Raw genomic sequence first — 22,282 nt, forward strand, 5'->3', positions numbered from 1 at the left:
GAAGCAGGATCCAATGCTATTTATTGGAAAAACGAGTAAGGGCCAATGCCTGAGCTAAGGAAACTGCAATATCTTTTTCAGTTCCTAAATATATAATATGACATAGAAATAAAATTAAAAAAAAAAAAGTGTTCCACTGTTAAGCACCACTTTGTAACTGATACAAGATGTACACTTGCCATTTCAGCTTATTAGTCATATTGCAACTGAAGATGAAAGAAAATATTCTCCAGTAAAAACAAAGAAACACCCTATGACCTGAAACTGACACTCCTGCCTACCTTTATTGCAGCAGAGGCTGAAAAACAAGTGACTAAAATCCAGAACATCAGAATGAGACTAAGTAACACGGCAAGTGCAAATCTAACTTGACAAACTCCTCTCAGCAGTACACACCACTACGAGTAAAAGGCATTATTTTAACTGATGACACACATTCATCACCCTCAGTTACTTGCTCCTGTAACTCTGCAGTTCGGGGATGATGTTGAGCAAAGTCTCCACCACAGGTCCCAAAACCTACATCAGAGCCAGAGCTGCCCTTTTCCCTGGGAGCAAGTGACTAACTCCTAAGCTGGCTCTAAAGAAAGAACACTTTTCATAATCGCCCAACAATCTGCTAAGTGGAAACATATGGATGGGCTTAGGGAAAGCTTGCCAGGGGTCTTTGCTGAATGGGAAACAGGTGCTTCAGTTCTGTGCCATGTAATACCCCATTTACCGTTAAGTCCAAAGGTTACAGGACTAATAGCTGCCTTGTGGTAATCAGGGAGAGCAAAGACACTGGCCATGGTCAAACATCTGGACATATTTTACATTCTTGCAACATATGCTTCAGTTTCAATTAAAGTGAGGCTCTGGCATATGTATTAATCTTTTTACTTTTATTGCATAAGAAGACCCATTTACCTGACTTTTATAGAATACCATCTGAAAAAGCAGGGGGGTAATAAAAACCAGAGGCCACTACCAGCTGGTGCTAGAAAAAATGTGCATTTGTTTCTTCACAAAACTTCACTTTGCACATAGCTTTAAGAAAACACGTGTATGAATTAAAATCATGCAGAACTGCACCCTTCCATCATGACAAAGAAGAGGTAAGAGCAGCAGCATCAGTGAACAGAGCATGTCTAGTGCACCAGAAAGGAAAAAAACCACCCCACCAGCAAACAACAAACAACTCAATCCTAACTATGTGCTTACATTTTACAGTTTAGCCCAGTGCCAAATAATGCCCACTGCAAAGAGTTCTGAATACACGTGGCAGTCCATACATGCTTATATGAAAAAAGGGCAATTTTATTTTCCATTCAAACAGCATATTCAATCACGAGGACTCAAAATGTTTGCAGTAATGAAGACAGCTTTGAATTTATGAAAATCAACCTAAACACCTTCTGTATGGAAAGACAGCTCTTAAATATTCAATAAAAGGGCTCACTGAATGCACACGGTAATGTCAGCACTCGCTTTTATTCAACCTTGGTAACTAGATATAGGAAAATGTTTGAACTCTGGTGTCAGTTTGAGAAAGCTGAATATTAGATCACAACATTGAAACCTAGAGTGATATTTCTAATTGGGTGTGTTTTGCCCAGCATCTGATAATCACCAGAGAACTGTGGGGTATTGTGCGTGTGGGGATGATGATCCCCACCCTCATCCTCCCTCTTAAAGGAGTTTGTTTAGGAATTTCCAAAAAAAACCACTAAAAGTGGTAGCCACAGAGGCTGGCTTAACCTACAAGCAGCCAAGCGCTATTCTTTGTGAACCAACCACAGCGATTAAAATACCCAGGAATACACACACCACTGGGATGACACTTTCTCACCAGCTCTAATAACCAAGCAGGAACGAACGGGAGAAAATGGCCCCAAATGGATGGCAGATCAGTGCTTATCAGAAAAGAAATGATGATTTGAAGCCAGCAGGTTGAGTTAAAATACCAGCTCTCCACAGCTACGTGACTGACCTTTGCAATAAATCATATATTTTATTGCCAGAAGTGTATGCTCATATCATTTAGTGTTAAAAACCATCACATACGTGTTTTGTAAAAGAAGGTTTTGTTACCCCAGTGTTTGCCAGCTCTGAAATGATGTAGCTAACGATTTAAGTAATGTATAGAAGAATTTCACATAATAACTTTCTCTCAGCTATAAAATGTTTGAGCTGGCAATGGAAACAGAAAAATACTCTTTTTTTTTTTTTTAATCTCCTCTCAGATCTGAGGTGTTAGCTAACAGAAAAATAATCATTCAGGGGATTAACTAATCACAGTGAATTTTCTGACATTTCAAATGCGGATGCCAGCACATGAAATCTTACAGTGGTATATAACTGTACATCTCAACTAGAAACAAAGGTCAAGGGCATAAATTAAGATACACTGTTTTTCTCATCTCTGAAAAAAACCAAACCAAACCAAACCAATTCATTGCTTTGCTACAACAGAAATGGGGGAACATCTGTGAAGGTCAAAATCTTCTGTATTTTAATTCAGAGTTCTTGTGGAATCAGTTTTTGTTGGGGGTTTTTTATTTGGTTTGTGGTTGTTTTGTTGTGTTTTTTTTGGGGGGGCGAGTTGTTTGTTTGTTTTGTCTTTGGGTTTTTTGTTTGGTTGGTTTTTACTTTTCTTCCACAGACATCTCCTTCCTGGCATGAAAATACCACCAACAAGGGGTCCCACCAGACCCGCACTGGTCCCACCAGCGCCTGCGGTTTCTTCAGTGGGGCAAGTTCATCCCAATCTCTTCCCTCCAGTTTCTCCCTCTCCCTGGGGGACAACCAACCCAAGCAGTGCCAGAGCTTGGGCTCAATAAGAGGTGGAAATGTTATTTGCTGTGCCTAAAATCCTCAGCCCAACCAGCAGCCTCTGCACTGAACTGCTGAACCACCCGCCACTGCGTCCCGGCTTGCTGGGCCACCATGCCAGCTCCAAATCCAGTGGGTGGCTATCAGAATTGTGATTATTTAAAGGTCACACAGAGTACAAAACACCTCAGCCATTCTTTTAAAATCATAGATGTCGATATCCCATCTTTAACCAGTATGGAGTTGCTATTTTTACACCATTTGTCCCCTAAAGTGCAGCCCTATTTGTAATACTCAGGATAGGACAAATTTTTGTCCTTCAGAAACAGTTGTCACTGCAGTTATCTTCACAAAAGCTATCAAGTTCCAGACAGGCTGAATTATTTTTGTTCCTGGCATAAAAAAATATTTGACCCAGCTCTGGACCAAGGAAAAAAAAAAAAAAAAAAGGAAAGAAAAAAAAATAAAAAGGCAGGATTTATAGTCCTCTATCCTTTCCTGCAACACACTGTAGCATTGTTAGGATGATAAACAGCTCTGTCCAATTTTCTGGACTAAAACACTTCAACTCCTTTTTTAACTGTCTGTAAAAACAGTGTCATGTCTAAATTCTCCCATCCCCAGATACCCAAGTGCTAGGAAAGATAATTACCTTGTCATCTCTGTCATCCTCTTCTTCCTCGTCCTCTAGCATGTCCTCCACTACCTGCAGACAGAAACAGTAGTAGTTGTCATGATTTAAAAAGGAAGAGTTTTGTTCTGTCAATTCAAAACCTTTTCTAGATGAAAACTTTATTAACATTTGAAATAAATGCACAGAAGGAAAATGCTCAACTAGGAAAAACCACTTGATCTGGAGATTCAAATTTAGGAAAGTGTTACAGCTTTAATTGACCTACATTAGGGAATTATCCACTGAAACCCCTTCCTGTACAAAATGCTTGCTTGACAATTTAAGTGTTTAAAAGGTCGTTCAAAATTCAGTGTCTGGTCATTTTAACTAAAGAACCCTTTGTCAGCTTCACTGGTGCCTATGCAGCACACACCAAGGCTTGCTTTACATTTACTGTTACCTACAGAAAACTGCAGTATTTGTAATAAAAAATTAGAGCATTCAACCAGGAGATTTTTGAAGAATACAAAGCTGGAAATAAATCCATACTAGCTAATCTCCTTATGATCTACAACGATATAAACCAAATGCTTTATCAGCATTAGCACTGTGTTTCTTAATAGTGATTTTATACAATCTGTACATCTAACTTTCTGCACTTCCTTTGCTAGCTGCAGTTGCCACATGTCTGCATCTACATATTTTTCCTCTTCAGCCTAACACTATGAAATATACATTCAATTAATTCTACAAAGGTTAATAACTATCAAACACAGCATGTGCATGAAATGAACCACTATTAGATCTACTTTACAGGGAGACTGAATGACTTTCTGAAGATGGTCAGTGGCAGATTCAGGGTCCAAACTCACAAACCTCTCTCTCGTAACACTGGGATCAAGTCTTCAGCCTACACTTTGGGGAAGATCCTATTTTGGTGGAATTGAAATGAAGTTGCACCTCCTTGTAAGCAGAAAATAATGTAGCTCTTTATACACTGATGTATATGTAAGTACTTATTAAAACTGCCATAATGAAGGTCAGTGAAGATCCTTCTAGCCCAGTGTCATATTATAGATGCAAAAAGTGTATGCTATGTATTATAAAATATGGATGAAGAGGATGAGAAAAGGAAAAATTCATTTATATGAAACATTAATACTTTGGCCTATTTACAGACTTGTCACCAACTAAAATTATACTTCATGTTGCCGTCCAGGTGAAGCTATAAGCAATTTTAGTGTACCTGTCATTAAAGACAGCACATTAAATTTATAACCTTATAATCACTCCCCCAAACACAGCTGTAAGGATGCTCTCAGCAAGTCCAAATCCATGTCCAAGAACTAAGGGACTTTAACACTCTGAGAGCCAAATTCAGGGAAAGAAGAGCTTAAAAAAGAAAAGCGTGTGCCTCAGATGTCTTTCTCTGATTTAGCTCCCCCATCAAGATGGCAATTAATCACTTTACCTGGGCCCCTGCACAACGAAAACACCACACAGGCTGATGTAACACACAGAGTTAGGCACTCTGCATGCATACAAGTCAACTGCACAGATCAAAACACTCCCAGTTTCAGCTGCTCATCCTTGTTTGAACCCAGTCCAAGACACCTCTAACCTCTTTGGAGAGGAAGAAACCTCCAGCTGTTTACTGGCTGCTCTGTCCTTGAGCTTGGAACCACAGAATCACTTAGGCTCAAAAAGATCTTCAAGATCATCAAGTCCAACCATTATCAAAAGAAAAGACTGGAGACAGAAAGAGTGAAGAGTGAGCACGTCCAAAAGCAAAAAGGAAGAAGAATGATCTGAGCAATTACAGAACAATTGCTCTTGAATTCTTTCCTACACAGAACAGTTTTAGTTCACCAAGTTCACCAAGCAGCTCCAGAAATGCTAGCTTCAAAATGGTGAACTGAGAAAAAAGAATGAAAACAAGCTGTTAAGGACTGCAGTGAGATAGAAACCCTCCTAAATCAGTTTTACCACACACACAAGAAGTTTGTAATTACATCATTAGGTGACTAAAGCCCAAGGTATAAAGCTGAATCTGTTGACTCAGATACTGCCTACGCCTGAGCTGACTAAACTCACTAGGTCTCTTTACTTTTCAACATTAATATTCCCCAGACACTTACAGATCTCTTTTATGTACATCCAGAAATTCCTTGTCTTGACAGGATTGAACAGCAGAATGCCTGCCTTACACGAGGGCTGAAGTTAGCATGGAGAAAATCAGTTGGACTGGAAACCTCTAACAATGCTGGAAAGGGTGGCACCTCAAGGAATTCCACCACAACACCCATTCTAAATAATCTAAATAATAATATTTCAACCTCACTTTTTTGGTTTTTTTCCCTTTCCCATCTAATGATCTCAAACTACTTTACCAGCTTCTATAGAGTGGCAAAATGTTAACTTGCTCAAAGGACATAAAACATCCTTTGAAATCGCTTGAAGCCCAGGTCTGAGCCTAGATTCCCAGCTCCTCCACTCATTTTTTTCACTCAAAAGACACTACCAGTCTGTGCTCTTGTTCTAGGTTAGTCAGATCATCAACTACACTGAGCTTTAGAGTATTGAATTGTCTGGAAAATAAAACATTATTGTAGCAAAACAAAGTGTAGTAAAAATGCTCCTATGCCCAACATGCATAAATGATTCCTTAAAGTTTATGAAAATCAGCCCATGATTTCATTTTTCTTGAAAATTAAAAGAAGAGTTACAAGAAAAAAACCCACCATGAATATTCAGACACAATAATACAATTTATTTAAGCACCGAAGCAAGTGTTTCCAGAACTTTGTCAGAAATTGCAACAAGGAAAAGTGGATTCTTCCTAATCTTATGATAATGAAGAACTAGTATGCTGAAGCCTTAAAAAAGCTGTATATGTACAGCCCACTTCTGCAGAACAAAGCAAGGCTGTACAAGAGGGACACAGTGAATCCATGCAACAGATTTCAGTTTAACATGGTAGGAAGAACACTGGGGGGGGGAAAAAAAAAAAGGGATTTGTTCTTCTCCTTTGACTCTGCCTTGTTGTTATTCAAATAAAGTGCACGTGTGCTGCTTTGGTTTGAAAAAACACTTTTCTGTGGCAAGCACTGTACCTGCGGAGGAATGAGGGAGGGGGAGGAGACAAGGGTGGAGGGGGAGGAGAGAGGGAGGACAGGAAAATGCATATGAAGATAAAAAGAAACATTTGAGTTATTTTATTAAAAATTCTATGGCAAAAATCTTAAGATTGCCCCTAGCATACTCACTCTAAATTATGCCTTCCAATACCTTGCTTGAAATCAAGCAGTATTAATCAAACAAAGGAAGGGCACTGGGGAAATCAGAAAGATCTAATGCAAGCAGTTAAAAGTGACATGACCTTCTGTAATGTCACTTGTCACAGACTTACATGCCGCAGAAGGTCTTGAAAGAACCTGTTTCTTGGTACTGTCCCTTGAATGTAATACTAATACAGATGACATTTTAAAAAACACACGTAGATGGCCTCAAACACGGCATGTCAGCTACTCCACAGCCAAACAGCAAGCAGATGATGTTTAAATGATGCAAAGTAAGATCCTTCCTGTGCAGAACAGCCCTGTTAAAAGCCCATTAACCAGCAGGAGCCTGTTGTCTCATTTTTATGTGCTGCCATTGCTCCTGATCCATTCCCACCCTCTCTGAGGAACCATGGGACTGATCATCCCTGGGAGATGAGGGGCTCACCAGGAGGACCCACGGCCACCACCTTTGCCCACCAAGGGAAGCCCCAGTGTTTGAGGGTTAGATCCCTGCCTCCCAAGGAATCTGGCAACTCACTACAACTTGCATTTGTTCTAAAGATGATCCATTGGCTCCTGTACAAGGCAGGATTCCTGAGAACGTAATTAATTTTCTCCTTAACATGCCTCCTGAGTCTAAAGACTCCCTGGAAAAATGACACACTGACACTTAACACCATTGCTCATGAGAGGTCCTTCCCTCTTAGCATCAGCCTGACATTGCTTATATAGAACCTGCAAACCACAAGTCACCCCATGAATTGTCTTCTGCTCTGGGTTCTTTGGCCAGTCCAACAGAAACACCTGCAGAGAAGATACTTCAGTGTCCTTACGTGTCAACAACACCAGATACCAGCTCTGCACTAATATGCAAAACAAGGAACAAATAAAAGGAGAGGCACTATCTCTGCAGAAAATCCTGGTGACTGAGACCTTAATGCTTCTCTTTCATGTGAAGTGATGCCCCCTGGCCCCCATTGGCTCTTCTCTAGATTTCTTTATACCTTACTTGATCAAGTCCTTCAAACACGGGTGGTTTCAAATGAAAATCAAGAGAAAAGACTTTTTATGTCACATCACATGGATCGGTGCCCATGTATCTGCAGACTGGTATTTTCACATACAGGTGTTAGCATTCATCAGGCACAACAGAAGAGAGCACGAGATCTGGTTCCAAACTAAACACATTTCAGATGTGCAATGAATGTGGTCAGCACTGTACTTTCCAGGGCTGTTTGGGTTTTATATTGATTCATATTGTCTGGACATAAACCACCATATGCTCGTGTGCCACCCAATTCAGTGTTTACGTGTGAATGTAGCATGACACTGTGCAAAGTGCATGGATTAAGAAGGATGCATAAAACCACTTGGGCTGTCTCAGGTCATTTCCAGGTACCTCAAGTTGAATCAAAGATGTCCATCATCAACGAACCCACTACAGCAGCAGTTTTGTGCTCATCTTCACAACATGAGTTCTGCTTCTCTCAGGGAATTGTCAAGGAGAAACTTTAGAGGTGATACAGCTTAATTAAAGTGTCCACCTTTTTCTTATCACATTTACAAGGAAAATAAAAATCAAATTAACAGATTCTGATTTAAGGGTGTAGTGTATCTGGAATACAACAGACCCTGATTTATACTGTTAACATTTTGACCTTGGGGTATTTAATCTGCAGCAATCACCAAGATAACTGAACCCCTACATGTAATAATAATTAGTGTGATAAGCTTGCCAGTAAGGTTGAATATTGCAGCATAGAAAACAGCAGACTAAAAGAAAAGCATTAAGTACTGCACTGCTAAAATACTTCCTGATTTTTGCAGAGACACTCAAATACAATTATTTCATCTTACAGAATGCATTTTGTTAGCTTATTCTGGGAAGTGCTCATGTTGTAATTTAGTCTGATTCTTAATAGGAAATGAGACTTTAATATGGCTATCAGATGCCTTTTGATGCATGCTACTGATTACATGTAGTTCTGTAATGTCAACAACAGAATTTTTATTTGCAGTATAATAAATTTCTTGGCAACACACATGGGCAGTAAATACGGTTTATTATACAAGAACATGTAACCTTTTTCCTGTTGTCAGCTTTATATGCCCTCAATATCCAGCTGCCAATGTACTCAAGACTAAGTAATTTTTAACATTAAAATGGCACAAGTAGTAGGCCCTTTTCTCTGCATTTTTTTTCCAGTATTTGGTTCTCATTTATTTTAGCTCTTTCCTGTATTTACACAATGCACTGTGAACTGAATATTAGGGGTTTATTTGAAGTATGTCTCCATCTAAAGGCTTCAACATGTACTGTACACTTGAAATGTCAAATCTCTCTTAGAACACCTCATTTTTAGCTCAGAATGAAAAAAAAACCTCAACAAACCAACAGTTTTTGCTTGGCAAGTTTACAGTGCAGGACTACTAAAGATAACAACTTTTATAAAATTTTGTGAGCTAGAATTCTTGGGTAAAACCTCACTCTAAGCCATCCTCTTAACAACACTGTGGCTCAATAATAGTTTTCACTGTTACTATTCTTTTCTTCAAGCAGTTTTCAGATTCCAGTAGGACCAGATACACTTCTCCTATAAATCAGCTTTTATCCAAAGAATTTAAGCTTGTGGGTGTGACACAGTCTATTAAATTTGGAGCAGGCAAGCTTTTTGGTAGAAAAAAGCTGTGTGATGTATTTCATGTAACATTGATTGTAATATGCATATTATTATAACTATAGTTAAATTTTGGGGTTTTTTATTGATTCATCTTTGGTGAAACACTAAAACTTCAGTACAATCCCCAAGTTCATAAAATCTAGGCTGAATTAAAGTGCACTACAGCAAAAGAAAACCAAACCAAGGATTAATAAAAATCCCAAATGAGCATGGGAATTTTTTCCTTGAATCTAAACTGATGTTAGTTTGTATAGTATTTTTTATTCATAATAGCCACAACAATCTGTCAAGTGAATCTTGTTGCCATATAAACCTTGACATATATCAAAAAAAAAAATAAATTAATTAAAAAATCAGTAAATCATTAAAACATCCTCATAGAAAAAAAGCCTCTATATGCAGTGAACTCCAGTTTTATTTTAGGTATTGGAAGACTGTATTTGAAATGATGTGGCAAGATCCACATGAAAAAAATAACCAAATGGCTTGACAAATCCAATTGCTTTAAATGCTGGAGATACCTAGGGTAGGGTTGAGCTTTTTGGTGTTTTGTCTTCAGGTGACCAAAACGAGCCAAAATATTCCCATTCTGCAGTGCACTTGGGTTTTGTACCTGCCACTGGGATGAGAACAGGCAGGGAAACTTTTAGCAAAGGGGTTTCTACCTGCTCTGAGGCTGAGTGGAAACCCTGACACAGCTCAGAGAGCCCTTGCACTGTCAGAACTCTGTTCTGCTGCAGGAGATCAACAATTTTCTGCCCAACTTACACCCTTACATAGTGCAGAGTGTGACTGTCAAATTAGTGCATAACACATTTAAAATATTTATAGTACCAACATTTAGTTAAATAACCCTTATGTAAGATTTATGTTGATTTGTTCATTTCTCATTTAATGGCAAATTATGAAGAGCATGTTTCATAAAGATAATTCTCCATTTAAATTCAGCAGGCCATTAAATATTAAAATTATGTTTCTGATGCAATCTAAAGCAAATTTGTCCAGCTTCAGCGATTATTTGCACTCATAAAAATTAGACTTGATTAATAAAATTTAAGTGCTTGATTAAGCTGACATTTTCATGCCTCTTTTCTGATTTATTGGGAAAAAAAACAACAAACCCTGACCCACAGAGGGGCACTGTAGTGCATTTTTTTTTGTCCCTGGCTATATGGATCATATCCAAAGAGCAAACAGCTGTGTGAGGACAGCTAATGGTTCTCAGCAGACTATTTAATATTCAGGCACATGTTGCCTGTGGCCTTTGTGCTCTGACAGCACCCAGGCTGAAGGCTCACACAGACAGCAATGCCCTGTTGGCAAAAGCCCTTCTACCTTAAATTTTACTGGTAGTTACTAATACGGAGCAAGTTGATGGTCCTGGTTGGTTTGGCAAATTCAGGCAGGCTGCTTGCTTTCAGAAAAGCTGGTGGGATTTGCTGCAGCCTTTGGAAGGATGTGCTGATTGCTGTTTTGGCTGGAGCAGAACCAGAACCAGAGTCACTTCCTATTTCAAGGTGCAGCAGAGAACACGAGTCTAGTTAGAGGATACACAATACTAGGTAAAATCCTTCCTGAGTAACAAGACTTCGTGGCTGGTGCCATTGCTGCCAGACCAGAGGCAAAAATTCCCAGTGAAGTTCAGTCAAAATGAACTCCAGACATTACTGCCAACCTGACAACACCCTTTTCTATCTTGTGCAAATGACATATTCCAATCACTCTCTAGCTAGAATACAGGGACAATGATATTTATTTTGCCATGAATTCATAGCAAGAAATCAGTCCTCAGCTAGAAATCACTACTGACTCCCTGGCAGAAAATGACTTCTGAACTTCAAGCACAGAAAACCTCAGTACTGCACCATGGATCTGAAGCACTTGGTCTGTGTCCTGTATTCCTCTGCAGATCAAGCCCCTTAAAGTCCTTTCAAACTAGGAAGTTTATGGAGTCATGCTTTCACACTTTCAGCCCGTTATGTGAAGAAACACAGAAAAAAATGAAGTTCATGCTTTGTTTGTTTGCTTGGTCACCCAGTTTTCCATTTGCAGAGAACAAAAGGTTAGAGTCAGGCACTTTGCTGGTGGGGCTGGTGCTCCTGTATTGGATGTACAGCAAAATGGCACTTTCTGCCCCAAACAAGACCAGCAACAAATTAACTGGTTTAAATCAGGTTAAATTAACAAGTTGTCTTTCACAAAAGTTATTTTTCTTCTGTTTCTAAAGTGTCATCCTGAATGTGTCCAGCTGTAACTTTCACTAGAAAAATACACTCTAGAGACATAAGTCACCAAAGCTTATTTAACAAAAAATATACAGTGAAATCAAAAGATGTATTGTGGCATTTTATATCACACTTACAAGATTAATAATATGTATCTATATTTTACAGATTCATAAGAATCTGAGTATGGCACACTAACCCCCTGCTGCTCACCATAATCTTCTATGCAATGACATGTGCAACTTGAAACTGCAAGAGAAAATTAGCTATTTAATATTTATTTAGAGGCTCTAAGTATTAACTATAAATGCTGGATGTGGACTGAAGTGATTAAACCTCTTCTCCATAGGCAAATACACAGCAGAAGAACATTCACAGGTAACTCCAGCCATGTGCATTGTTCTTCTGTGACATTTTAAATTGGTTGGGAAAAAACCCCACAACAACTAATAAATAATAGACCAAAAGGAGAAGGGAAAGATGAGTATCTTCAATCAGAGAATCACAGACTGGCAGAGGTTGGCAGGGACATCTTGAAATCAACCCTCTACTCAAGCAGAGATCATCAAACACTACTCCCTGCTCAAGCAATTTCACCTCTGGGCAGCTTGCCCAGGACCACGTCCAGGAAGGTCTTGAACATTTCCATGGATGGAAACTCTACAGCATTCTGAGCAACCCATTAGTAGGTGTGAACACACTCACAGTAAAAGTGTTTTCTTGTTTTCAGATAGAATAATTTTGCTTTGTGCCCACTGATACTGTCCTGTCACTGGGCAACCCTGAGAAGTGCCTGTCCCCTTCTTCTTCTGCTCCCTTCAAGCACTTGTACACATGGTCAAGATCCCCCCTGAGCCTCATCTTCTCCATGCAGAGCAGTCCCAGCTGGCCGAGCCTCTCCTTATATGCCAGATGCTCTTGTCCCTTCATCCTCTTCCCTTTCCTGGGCTTAAGTGCAACTCCTGCTCCTCACCCTCCTGCCCCGTCCTGACTGAAAAAGCCAGCATACATCCACTGCATGATGGTCCTGAAATGAATCCCACCACGTCTCTGTGACCATGCATACATCTTGCTGCACGTGGACCTCCTGCCTCCAACAGGTTTCTGTATTGTGGACACTGAACAGGCACTTCAAGGCAGAGTCCCCCCTGGCATGCTGGGATCTCAGAAACCATGTGAGACTCTTCCAGAGTGAATTTCCTTATTTGTGTGCCTGCAGCTGGGTTCCCTCTGCCCTGTCTGGTTGCTTTTGAGGTCTCTCCTCTCCAGTTCACCCTGCACCCTTTGTCTGCAAACTCATACCACCCCCCCCTCACTTGATTGTGGATCATCAGGCCCTTCCTCCCCCCATCAGTTCTAGCTAAAAGTTCTCCCCATCGGGTTGGCCAGCCTCCTGGGAAAGAAGGTTTTTGCCCCACTTGGCAAGGTGGACCTCGCCTCTTCCTAGCAGTCCTCAATCCTCCAGGAGGATCCCATAGCTGTAAAGAGCAAGTCCCTGTTGTCAATAAGCTGTGCAACTTGTTTTTTGACCTGCCAGATCTCTCTACTCCTCTTCCAGCAGTCCCCCTCAGTGGTAGGATCGAGGAGAAGACAACCTGGCCTCCCTGCCTGCTACCTGTCAAGGAACAGCAAGAACTTAGTGCCACCAGAGGAGATCCAACGTGCCTGTGACAGCAGCTGAGACATTGACCCAGTTTGTCCTAATTGTGGTACTCATACTCAGGGAAAAAAACCCCAAACTCTGCCAGCCAGGTCTCACGTGCAGTACGACACACGCTCCAACCACACAATCAACCGTTTCATCTCAGGGAAGAGGACAAGAGCAGCTGGAGAGCAGGAACATTTTTAATCACTTTGAGGGACTATCTGACCATTCCTTAAGTTGGGCAGCTCCAGCAGGCAACCAGAACACAGCCTGAAGTAGAAAAGCAGGGGACAAAAAAGGAAGAGATTTTATTCCCACTAACTGCACGCCGTTCCAGTAACTCTGACTTTTGCTTAGAAATTAATGTGAAAAAAAGACCACAGACAGCAGTGCTGCTGTTTTCTCCAAGCTATAAAGATGAGGGCTTTTTGTACAATACATTTGAAAACATCAAAATATTAAGTAGTTTCTTAAAAAGACTGAAAAGAAGCTTTAAACCCCAACATCCTTTTTGCTAGTTTGGATTTAAAGTCTTTAAATTACAGCTGTGTGGGAGAAACTTTTCTGTCCCTCCATCTATTGTTAAGATGTGATTTGGGGTTCCCAGAGAGTCAAGGCTGCTATGAAACAAGCCAGTCCTTTGCTCTCCCTTTGTCCTTCTTCTCCTTGAGTATCCCAAGGAGTCTGTCACCATGCCATGCTCCACCACCCCATACCTGCCACAGGCACAGGGCTGACAATGTGTAGGGGCAGCACTTCCATGGTGCTCCCCACCACATGGATCCAGTGCAGGTGACAGGGAGCAGCAGGGATGGGAAAGTGGCAGCAGCTGACACCCCTCCTCTCCCTCAGAGGATGTGAAAAAGATGCTGGGAAAAAAAATAAAGGCATAGAAAAAAATAAAACCCAAACTACGAAAGAAGGAACACCCACTCAGTTCTAGTCTTGTGTGTTTAGGTGGCTTAAGATGAGAAAGGCAGGTGTGCTAAAAGTTAATTCCATGAGGTCAGATGTTTAGGAGCATGATTACAAGGAAGTGCCTGGATCCCTGGAGGAGGCAGCTAGGTAAGCTTCAGGCAAAAATGTTACAGCAAAATTCAGAGGAAGGCATTAAGAATGCCATGTTAGTGATCTCTTTTTTCCTTGCTTAATACCAGAAGAAAATATTTATTCAGTGATTTTTTTATACCTGCCACATGACTCAGTGCCAGAAGTTCATTCATTTTAGATCAGTTCTGAATTCTCACAGACTCATGTAGAGAACCTTCCACTATCTACATCAATCTACATCCCCTCACACCAGCATGCAAGGCAAGAATTTGCATTTAATGCAAGTGTATTTTTCAGAACCACAACTAATCTTGATCTAAATGTATACATGATAGGGAATCCAATTCTTCCCTTTGAAGTTTGTGCTTCAGTGTTTGACTGAAACCACAATTATGATCAATCCTACAAAGAGAATCTATGAAAGCAATAACGCCCAAAACCTTGCTTCAGCCCTCTGTTGGACTTATCTCCAGTTAGTAAATACACTTGGGGTTTTCCCTTGCCCCAACCTCATTACACTTTTAATTCAAGAAAGGACTAGCACGTGCAAGTCATTAGGAGTCAGAGTAAATGGCAAAATAATCCTTCTTGCTCCCAAAAGAGCAGCGCAGACTCCTGTTATGACAGAGTGACCCAGATTGTTTGGCAGGTGAATTATTCCACAAGAAAATAAGTTCCCAACTATTTCAAAGAAAATGATGCCCAAGAGGACCCAGCAAGTGATGCCTTGTCCACAGAGACAGTCCAACAAGGAGGAGTTAAGGCCCACCTGCTGTTCCCAGACAGAAACTCAGCGATCACTGTTTCATTGACCTGCAGGGGAGTGCACTTCCTAACACCTGAACTGATGAGACAATTGATAATTGTTTCCTTGTAGGGCTGCTACAGTGGAAACTAAATCTTCTGAGCTGCTTTTGAAGGTCCTAAATTTTCCACAGACATTAAGCAAGTATAAAGTGCACACAATTTTCAGCCACTTTTGTACAGTGTTATCTGAGCCAGGAAAGCTAACAAATATATTTATATTTTGTCTTACCATTAGCTTGAGGATTTCAAAGTAAGTTCTAAGGACAGATGATATTGCTAAGATAAGTTAATAAATTGTTTCACTGAGGTACACAGGGAATCTCTGGAGACCTGGGAACAGAAGCCAGATCATGTGAATCCTGAAGCATTTTCTAGCCACTAGGAAACACTGCTTAATTAATTTAGTTAATATTTACACTCTGCATAGGAAAACAGAAATATTTAAATGACTCCTAATCTAATGAAACTGTGCTAATGACCTGAGCTAAGGACTTGTGATATTACTGAAGATTTGTGAGTTAATTAGAAAGGCATCCAAGAAGTCTGCAGATCACTTCACAGAAAGACAGATGCTCACCATGATGATAACCAAGCTCAATTCATTAAAAATGAGGTCCCAACTTACTTGTGATAGACCTCAACCAAAAATAGTAATTAATGACACAGATATCAAATGTTTGGGAAGAACAACTGGAGGATCTAAGCTATATAGCCTGGTCTGAAGCAATCTCAGCAAGAGAAACATTTTTAGAGCAGCACGTGGTGTCCTCAACAGAGAGCCCATCAATAGCTTCATTATTTCGTTAGCAAAGCTACATGCCCTGATTAATCCTCACAGGCAGGTGGTATTTGAGAGAGAAATGAAGTGTCCTGCAGCTCACAAGTGAAACCTCTCCTTTCACAAGGGACTTCAATTACTCATAAAACCTGCAGGTTGAGAAGCTCTAAGCATTGCAGGCAGAAGAAGATTATGGGCTATGATTCAGGTGATGCATCTTTTAAGTCTTGATCTTAGGATTTTTCCATAAATGCAACAACCTCTGGGATTAGGAAAGACTTCTGTCATGCCCACCCTTAATTTCAGATAACTCTTGGAAGTGTGAAAGTCTTAGTGATGTAGCCAGGTAGCACCAGTGCCAGGATCAGGACTCTTCCAGTTCCTCTGGTGACTGATAATAGCAGTTGCTGGCTGTTTGGTTCATGGCATCATTCAGGTTGGAAGTGAACTCCAACCTCCTGCCCAAACCAGGACCAGCCATGAATTCAGATCAGGTTGTTCAGGACTTTATCCAAACAGGTCCTGAAAAATCCCAACAGCAACTGCACAACTTCCCTGGCCAACCTCTTCCACTGTCTAACAATCCCCATGTTAAAAAGGGCTCTCCAGTCTGCACCTCTTTTGCTTCTAATGATGCCTGTTGTCTCTTCTGCCACACACCACTTTGCAGAGTCTGATCCATCTTCTTGATGACCTCCTTCTAGGTGGCCAGGGCTGCTGTTCAGGTCACCCGAAGCCTTCTCTGCTCCAGGCTTGCTCAAGCCCATGTCCCTCAGTTCTCAAGCTATCCCACCATCTTGGCAGCCCTCCACTGAAGATGCTTGAATTAATCAATGTCTTCCTTGAACTGGAGTGCCCCAAACTGGACACTATTCTAGATGCAGTCTAACAAGTGCTGAGCAGGGAGAACATTTGCCTCGCTCGACCCACTGGCTGTGCTCCTCTAAATGCAGCCCAGGCTGCTGGAAGCCCTCTGTCCTGCCATGGCACACTGCTGGCTCATGTCTATCCTTGCTGTCTTCCAAGATGCCCAGGCCCAAATCAGACATCTGCTTCCCAGATGACCAGTCCCCAGCCTGTATCATTGCAAGAGGTTAACCCTCCCCAAGAGCAAGACTTCATATGTTTCCTGCTTGAATTTCATGAGGTTCCCATGGGCTCATTTCTCCATGCCTACTTAGGCCCCTTCGACTTGCAGATCCAGGGTACCAACTGGTCCCACCCAAAAAGCCTGATGGGATTGTATTCTCTCATCTCCCACTGGTCACTGACAGAGATGCTAAGCAGGACAGGTCCTTGTGCACTGTGGTACTCCACTGACTGCTGTCCTCTGAGGCCAATTACCTAAACTGTTTTGGGTTTTTTCTACCCATCCAGTTATCCACCCAGATCACAATGTCCTGGACAGCACACAGCTTTTGGGATCCAAATACTCACATAGGTATCAAGTCAATCAAACACATGCAAAATCCTTGAGCTGCCCAAGAAAACTGGCATAGAACACATCAACCCCCTACACATCCTTTGTAAAATCTGCAGCACCATGTAAGAAGGTCAGATATTAGCAAATGTTTGCTACTTTATAACGCAGCTGCATGGACCTAAATGAAATGATGGCATTAGATGAAGAGAAGAAAATACCAAAAGGTTTATATTAAGTTCAATGAATGGCCCCGTGTTAACGACGTACTCCAATAAAATGCGATAGACTCTGAAACGGTCAACAAATTGGCATAATTTTAACCTTCAATATGTGAAATAAAAAATGCAACATAGGACTTAGCCCCACAAATCCATTTTTCAAAGAATTTGAAATTGTTCTCCTGACCAATGAGCCTGTCACCTCTGCTCCCACACAAACCAGGGCCTGAGGACTGTTCATGTTCTACTGCGTTTTTACAAGACATGTTCAACAAAAATAGACTCATTTATTGGACAGCTGGAGAAAAATTAAATTGCAGGTGGGAAAATTTTCCATCGGGCATTGTGAACTGAGACATTTTCAAAAGGCTGTCATATTTAAACCCAGTTACAAAATTTTATTTAGTTAAAAAAAAGAAAAAGACATGTATGCACTTGAAGTAGAGAAGACTTACGGTGTCGTGTTGCCTGTTGTCTTTCCCTGATATTATCAAGAAGTAGTTCCATGCCAGCAGCAACAACAAAGCCAGTGGAATCATGTAGAGCTCAAAGTTCCAGACCACAAAAAGAAAAAGCTAGAAGACAGAGCAGGGAAAAACAAAGCAAACAAACAAAAAAAGGATTCAAATCAGCATCACATTAAACATTCCTCAGCAGTGAAGACCAACGAATTAAAACAATTCCAAAGAAACCCACTTCTCCTTAGGCAGGGAAGTTGTTTGACCACTTTGCTGACTGGCCACTTACCTGCATGAAACAAGTGCTGCAGTTTTCCTTGCTGCAAACCTTAACTCTTGCAAAAGGAAAAACATTTGTGGTCTAGGAGGAGTAACAATTGCTCTCTCGTAAAATAATGTTTATGTGGACCAAACAATGCAAAGTGGCATGAAATTAAGACCACAAAGTCAGAAAGAAAAGGTTATTTATTTCCCTGGGTATAAATTAGTTTGCTGTTCAGAAGAAAGAACTTGGTCAGTAATGTCACACAAACAAGAAGTAAGGATGACAACTAAACCTGAAAAAATCGTTTGCAAAGAGAACCAGAAAAAAAAAAACCCAAACACACCAAAAGGCAAAAACGTACAACTATTTTAATGAAAAAATAGTAAACCAGTACTTTTTATCACGGAAAATGGGCTTCAGAGTTATGCTGGCAAGCCACCTAGGTCCACCCCTTGACAAACTGTGATTTGTGGCAGTTTTTCCTTGGAAGCCCCAGGGTGCTCCAGGGCTGGTGGGGGCAGAGGCTTGGCCAGGCTGTGGCTCCCGGTGATGTGACTGGCACAGAACTGTGGCACGGGGGGATCCTGACCCTGCTGTCCCCTCTGTGCACCTCAGCTCCCTGCCCTGGAGCTCTGAGAAGCTTCACAGATTGGACTTCAGCCTCAGACCCATCCGGAGGTACCGAGCTGACCTGTTTTGAAGCCTGGAAGTCCTGAGCATCTGTCAGAGCCTGCAGCGGTCTGGGAGAGACACAGCCAGCCAGATGCTCTTCCAGAATTACTGGTTTGCAAGAAAGAACTGAAAATATTCAGAGTAAGATACATTTTGGAGTAAAGGTATGTTTTACAGCAACTTTCCAGTATCTGAAGGGGCCTACAAGAAAGCTGGGATAGGGGTTTTTACATGGGTGTGTAGTGAGAGGACAAGGGGCAATGGTCTGAAGCTTAAAGAGGGGAGATTCAGGTTGGACATTAGGAAATAGTTCTTTCCTTTGAGGGTGGTGAGAAGCTGGAACAGGCTGCCCAGGGAAGCTGTGGCTGCCCCATCCCTGGCAGTGTTGAAGGGCAGGTTGGATGGGGCTTGGAGCAGCCTGGAATCCTGGGAGGTGTCCCTGCCCATGCAGGGGGGTTGGGACTAGATGGTCTTTAAGGTCCCTTCCAACCCAAACCATTCTATGGTTCTGTGATAAGATGGGGTCAAACTAAAACCATTTTTACATCTAGTTTTCCCTATGAACAAATACCCCTTTCTTTTTAGCCAGCTCTAGCTGTAACTTGCCTTTGTTTCCTTTCTAATAGAACAACAAACAAGAATAGAAATTTTACAGCAAGTCACATTATGTACCCCAGCAGGGCACACACTCAGAAATCTTGCTAGGCCTTTTTAGCTAAGCTTTTGAGTATTTGTGTCTTTACTACCTAGTAAAATTAATGAAGGTGTTGTTCTACAGCACTGGCAAATCCAAAGTAATGCTAATACCTAGGTAAAGTAAAAAGCAGTTCACTTTCCCTAGTCAGTCCCCACGATGTAGTTAAACCCAAGTAAGAAGAAAACAGGGAGTTAAATTGTCTTGTGCTGGACTTCCCTTCGGAGTTAAACCAAAATGCTCTAATCATACACAAGCTTCCACATAAAACAAACAAACAAACAAAAAAATCCACACAAAACCAAACCTTAAAATCTGTATTTTAAATGATCTGCTGTCTAAAGATGCCTTATCCCCCTACTTTCTATCACTGAATGCTGCATATGGAAATCCTGTGAGACTGTAGATGACAAACATGATAAACACTGAAAGAACTGAAAAAGCAGTGTGTGTGACATATACATTCGAGCCTATTGGCACTTCTAACAGTTAATATCTCATTTGAAAGAAAATTGCCTTTTTTAGGTTGTTTAGTTTAAAAGGAATTCTGTTAGAAATGGTAATGAACAAGAAGCAAATGGCAGCTCCTGGAATCTGAGAGTTCTTGCATGAGTTTGCTAAGTTCTGTAGGGGTTTGATGCAGTGAACTTGATCTGGCCAACTTACAACAGAATTCACATCTCAAAAGAAAGGCAAAAATTCCTTGCACCCTTTAATCCCAGAAATGCCCTGAGCCAATGGGCACATGCTGAAGGGAGATTAACTCCTGAGAAATGGCAATGCATACAGCCCTACTTATGAATCACAGAACCATAGAAGAGTTGGGGTTGGCAGGAACCTTTAGTGCTCACCTAGTCCAATCCCCCTGCCATAGGGACATCTTCAACCAGATCAGGTTCCTCCAAGCTCCATCCAACCTGGCCTTCATTATTTCCAGGGAGGGGGCATCTCTTGGGCAACCTGTGCGTGTCTCACCACCCTCAGTGTAAAAATTTTCTCCCTTATACCTAGTAAGAGTATTAATTCCTTAGTACTCTGCAGGCCACTAAAATATTATATTAGGATATTACCCTCTTCACAACCGTCATGGGCAAATCTTTCAATAATGTGTATATTACACCCTCCTGTAGGTGATTCTGCTGACCTGCCAGCTTCATTTCCATCTTGTTTGGCTGAATTTTAACCCGTTCCTCCATTCAGGCACCTGTCTTAGCCAGAGACCAGGAAAACAAGGACTTTCCATTTGCAGCGGAAATGAGATGTGTGCGATGTGAGGCACTGCAAGCACAGGGGAAAAAATCCAGAAAAGCTAAGAAACAAGTATAAGAAGGGCAGTTCTAGGACTTCCCCCTGTCCATAAAGCATCCATTGGAACATTGACTGCATCTGGTATGATCTCTTCCAAATAAACAGTGGCTCTAATGTCTAAAAAAAGGATCCTCATCACTACTGAAACAAGCCTGAAACTATTTTAAGAGAGAAGTGGGAGTCTCAAAGGTTACAGTTTAATATAGCTGCCATTTCCTACACAGAAGAATATAAGGGAGGATTTTTTTTCTTCTCCCTCATGAGATCAAGATTTTCAGAGTCACTGGCATGAACTGGCCATTTAAAACATCACATCAGTTGATATTCTTAGTGAGAGACACATGCATTAAATGATCATTCAGGGAGACACATGACACTATCCCTGGTGTACAACACTTCAAAAAATAATTTAAGTTAGAATATTGAATATCCTATTCTTTTGCAAACTACAGTATATTTTAAAAAGAAATCTCATCCAAAATGATTAACACTTCCTACTGTTCAGAAAAAAAGCCTGCCCTTTCAGACTAGCAGCTGTGGATCATTAGCTTTCCAGTGATGAGATGTGTTTGATGAGTATTTTTCTTTCTAATTAAGAGATGAGATTCTCTATTTGACTCTCTCTTCAGACAGAAGTGAAGAGAAAGATTTCTGCCTATGTGGAAAGGCCATATTCTACAGAACAATTATTTCAGATTTCTTTTTACCTACCTCCACCCAATTTAATTTCATTTTTAACTGAACCCTGTTTGCACCCACAGATTCACAGCATTAACCCCTGCATTTACCAGCTCTTTTTATTTTCCCTTTTGCTTCTCTTTTGGCTGCCAGCAGAGAAGAGTACTGCAGGTTTTAAGGCTCCAGTAAAATCCTGCATGGTGTTTATTATGAAAACACTTCTCCTTGTACCTTGGAGAGTCAGTAGCCTCTCCCATCTCAAAACGAGTTACCTCTGGTGACCATGGCTCCTCACCTTGTATAACACTACTATTAAAAAAAATTAAAAAGGAAGTATTTTTTTTAGCTGTATCAGATCCCAGACACACCTGAGTGCTAGAAGAAGGTGCAGTCTGAAAGATGTGAGTCTAAAATACATTATCAGTTACTCCATTTCTTTGAACAGGCAACCATCAACTTGAAAAGAGCAAAAGCATAGAAAATGAAAAAAAAAACCACACACGAAAATATTCAGGTCATTCCCACCTAAATTATTTTTACGGATTTCCAGTGGAACCTTAGATTAATGTTGGGTTTAAAATGCCTGAGATCTTGGTATTCTGAGAAATGCTGAGTAACTGTTATTTTTGAATCTAAAGAACTTTTCCTTTGACTAAGACACAAACCTATAGG

General features: G+C 40.9%; 1 protein-coding gene across 1 annotated transcript in view; it reads right to left on the reverse strand.

The window, feature by feature from the left end:
- Nucleotides 1–22,282, reverse strand: part of MCTP1 (multiple C2 and transmembrane domain containing 1) — a 276,702-nt gene that overhangs the window by 37,657 nt on the left and 216,763 nt on the right. The window contains exons 16-17 of the mRNA XM_051643546.1: nt 17,991–18,110; nt 3,467–3,520 (exon numbers count right to left, since the gene is read on the reverse strand). Coding sequence (XP_051499506.1) covers nt 3,467–3,520; nt 17,991–18,110 — 174 coding nt within the window. The remainder of the gene's footprint in view (nt 1–3,466; nt 3,521–17,990; nt 18,111–22,282) is intronic.

The sequence above is a fragment of the Apus apus genome, chromosome Z, assembly GCF_020740795.1.
Source record: "Apus apus isolate bApuApu2 chromosome Z, bApuApu2.pri.cur, whole genome shotgun sequence".
NCBI classification, from domain to species: Eukaryota; Metazoa; Chordata; class Aves; order Apodiformes; family Apodidae; genus Apus; species Apus apus.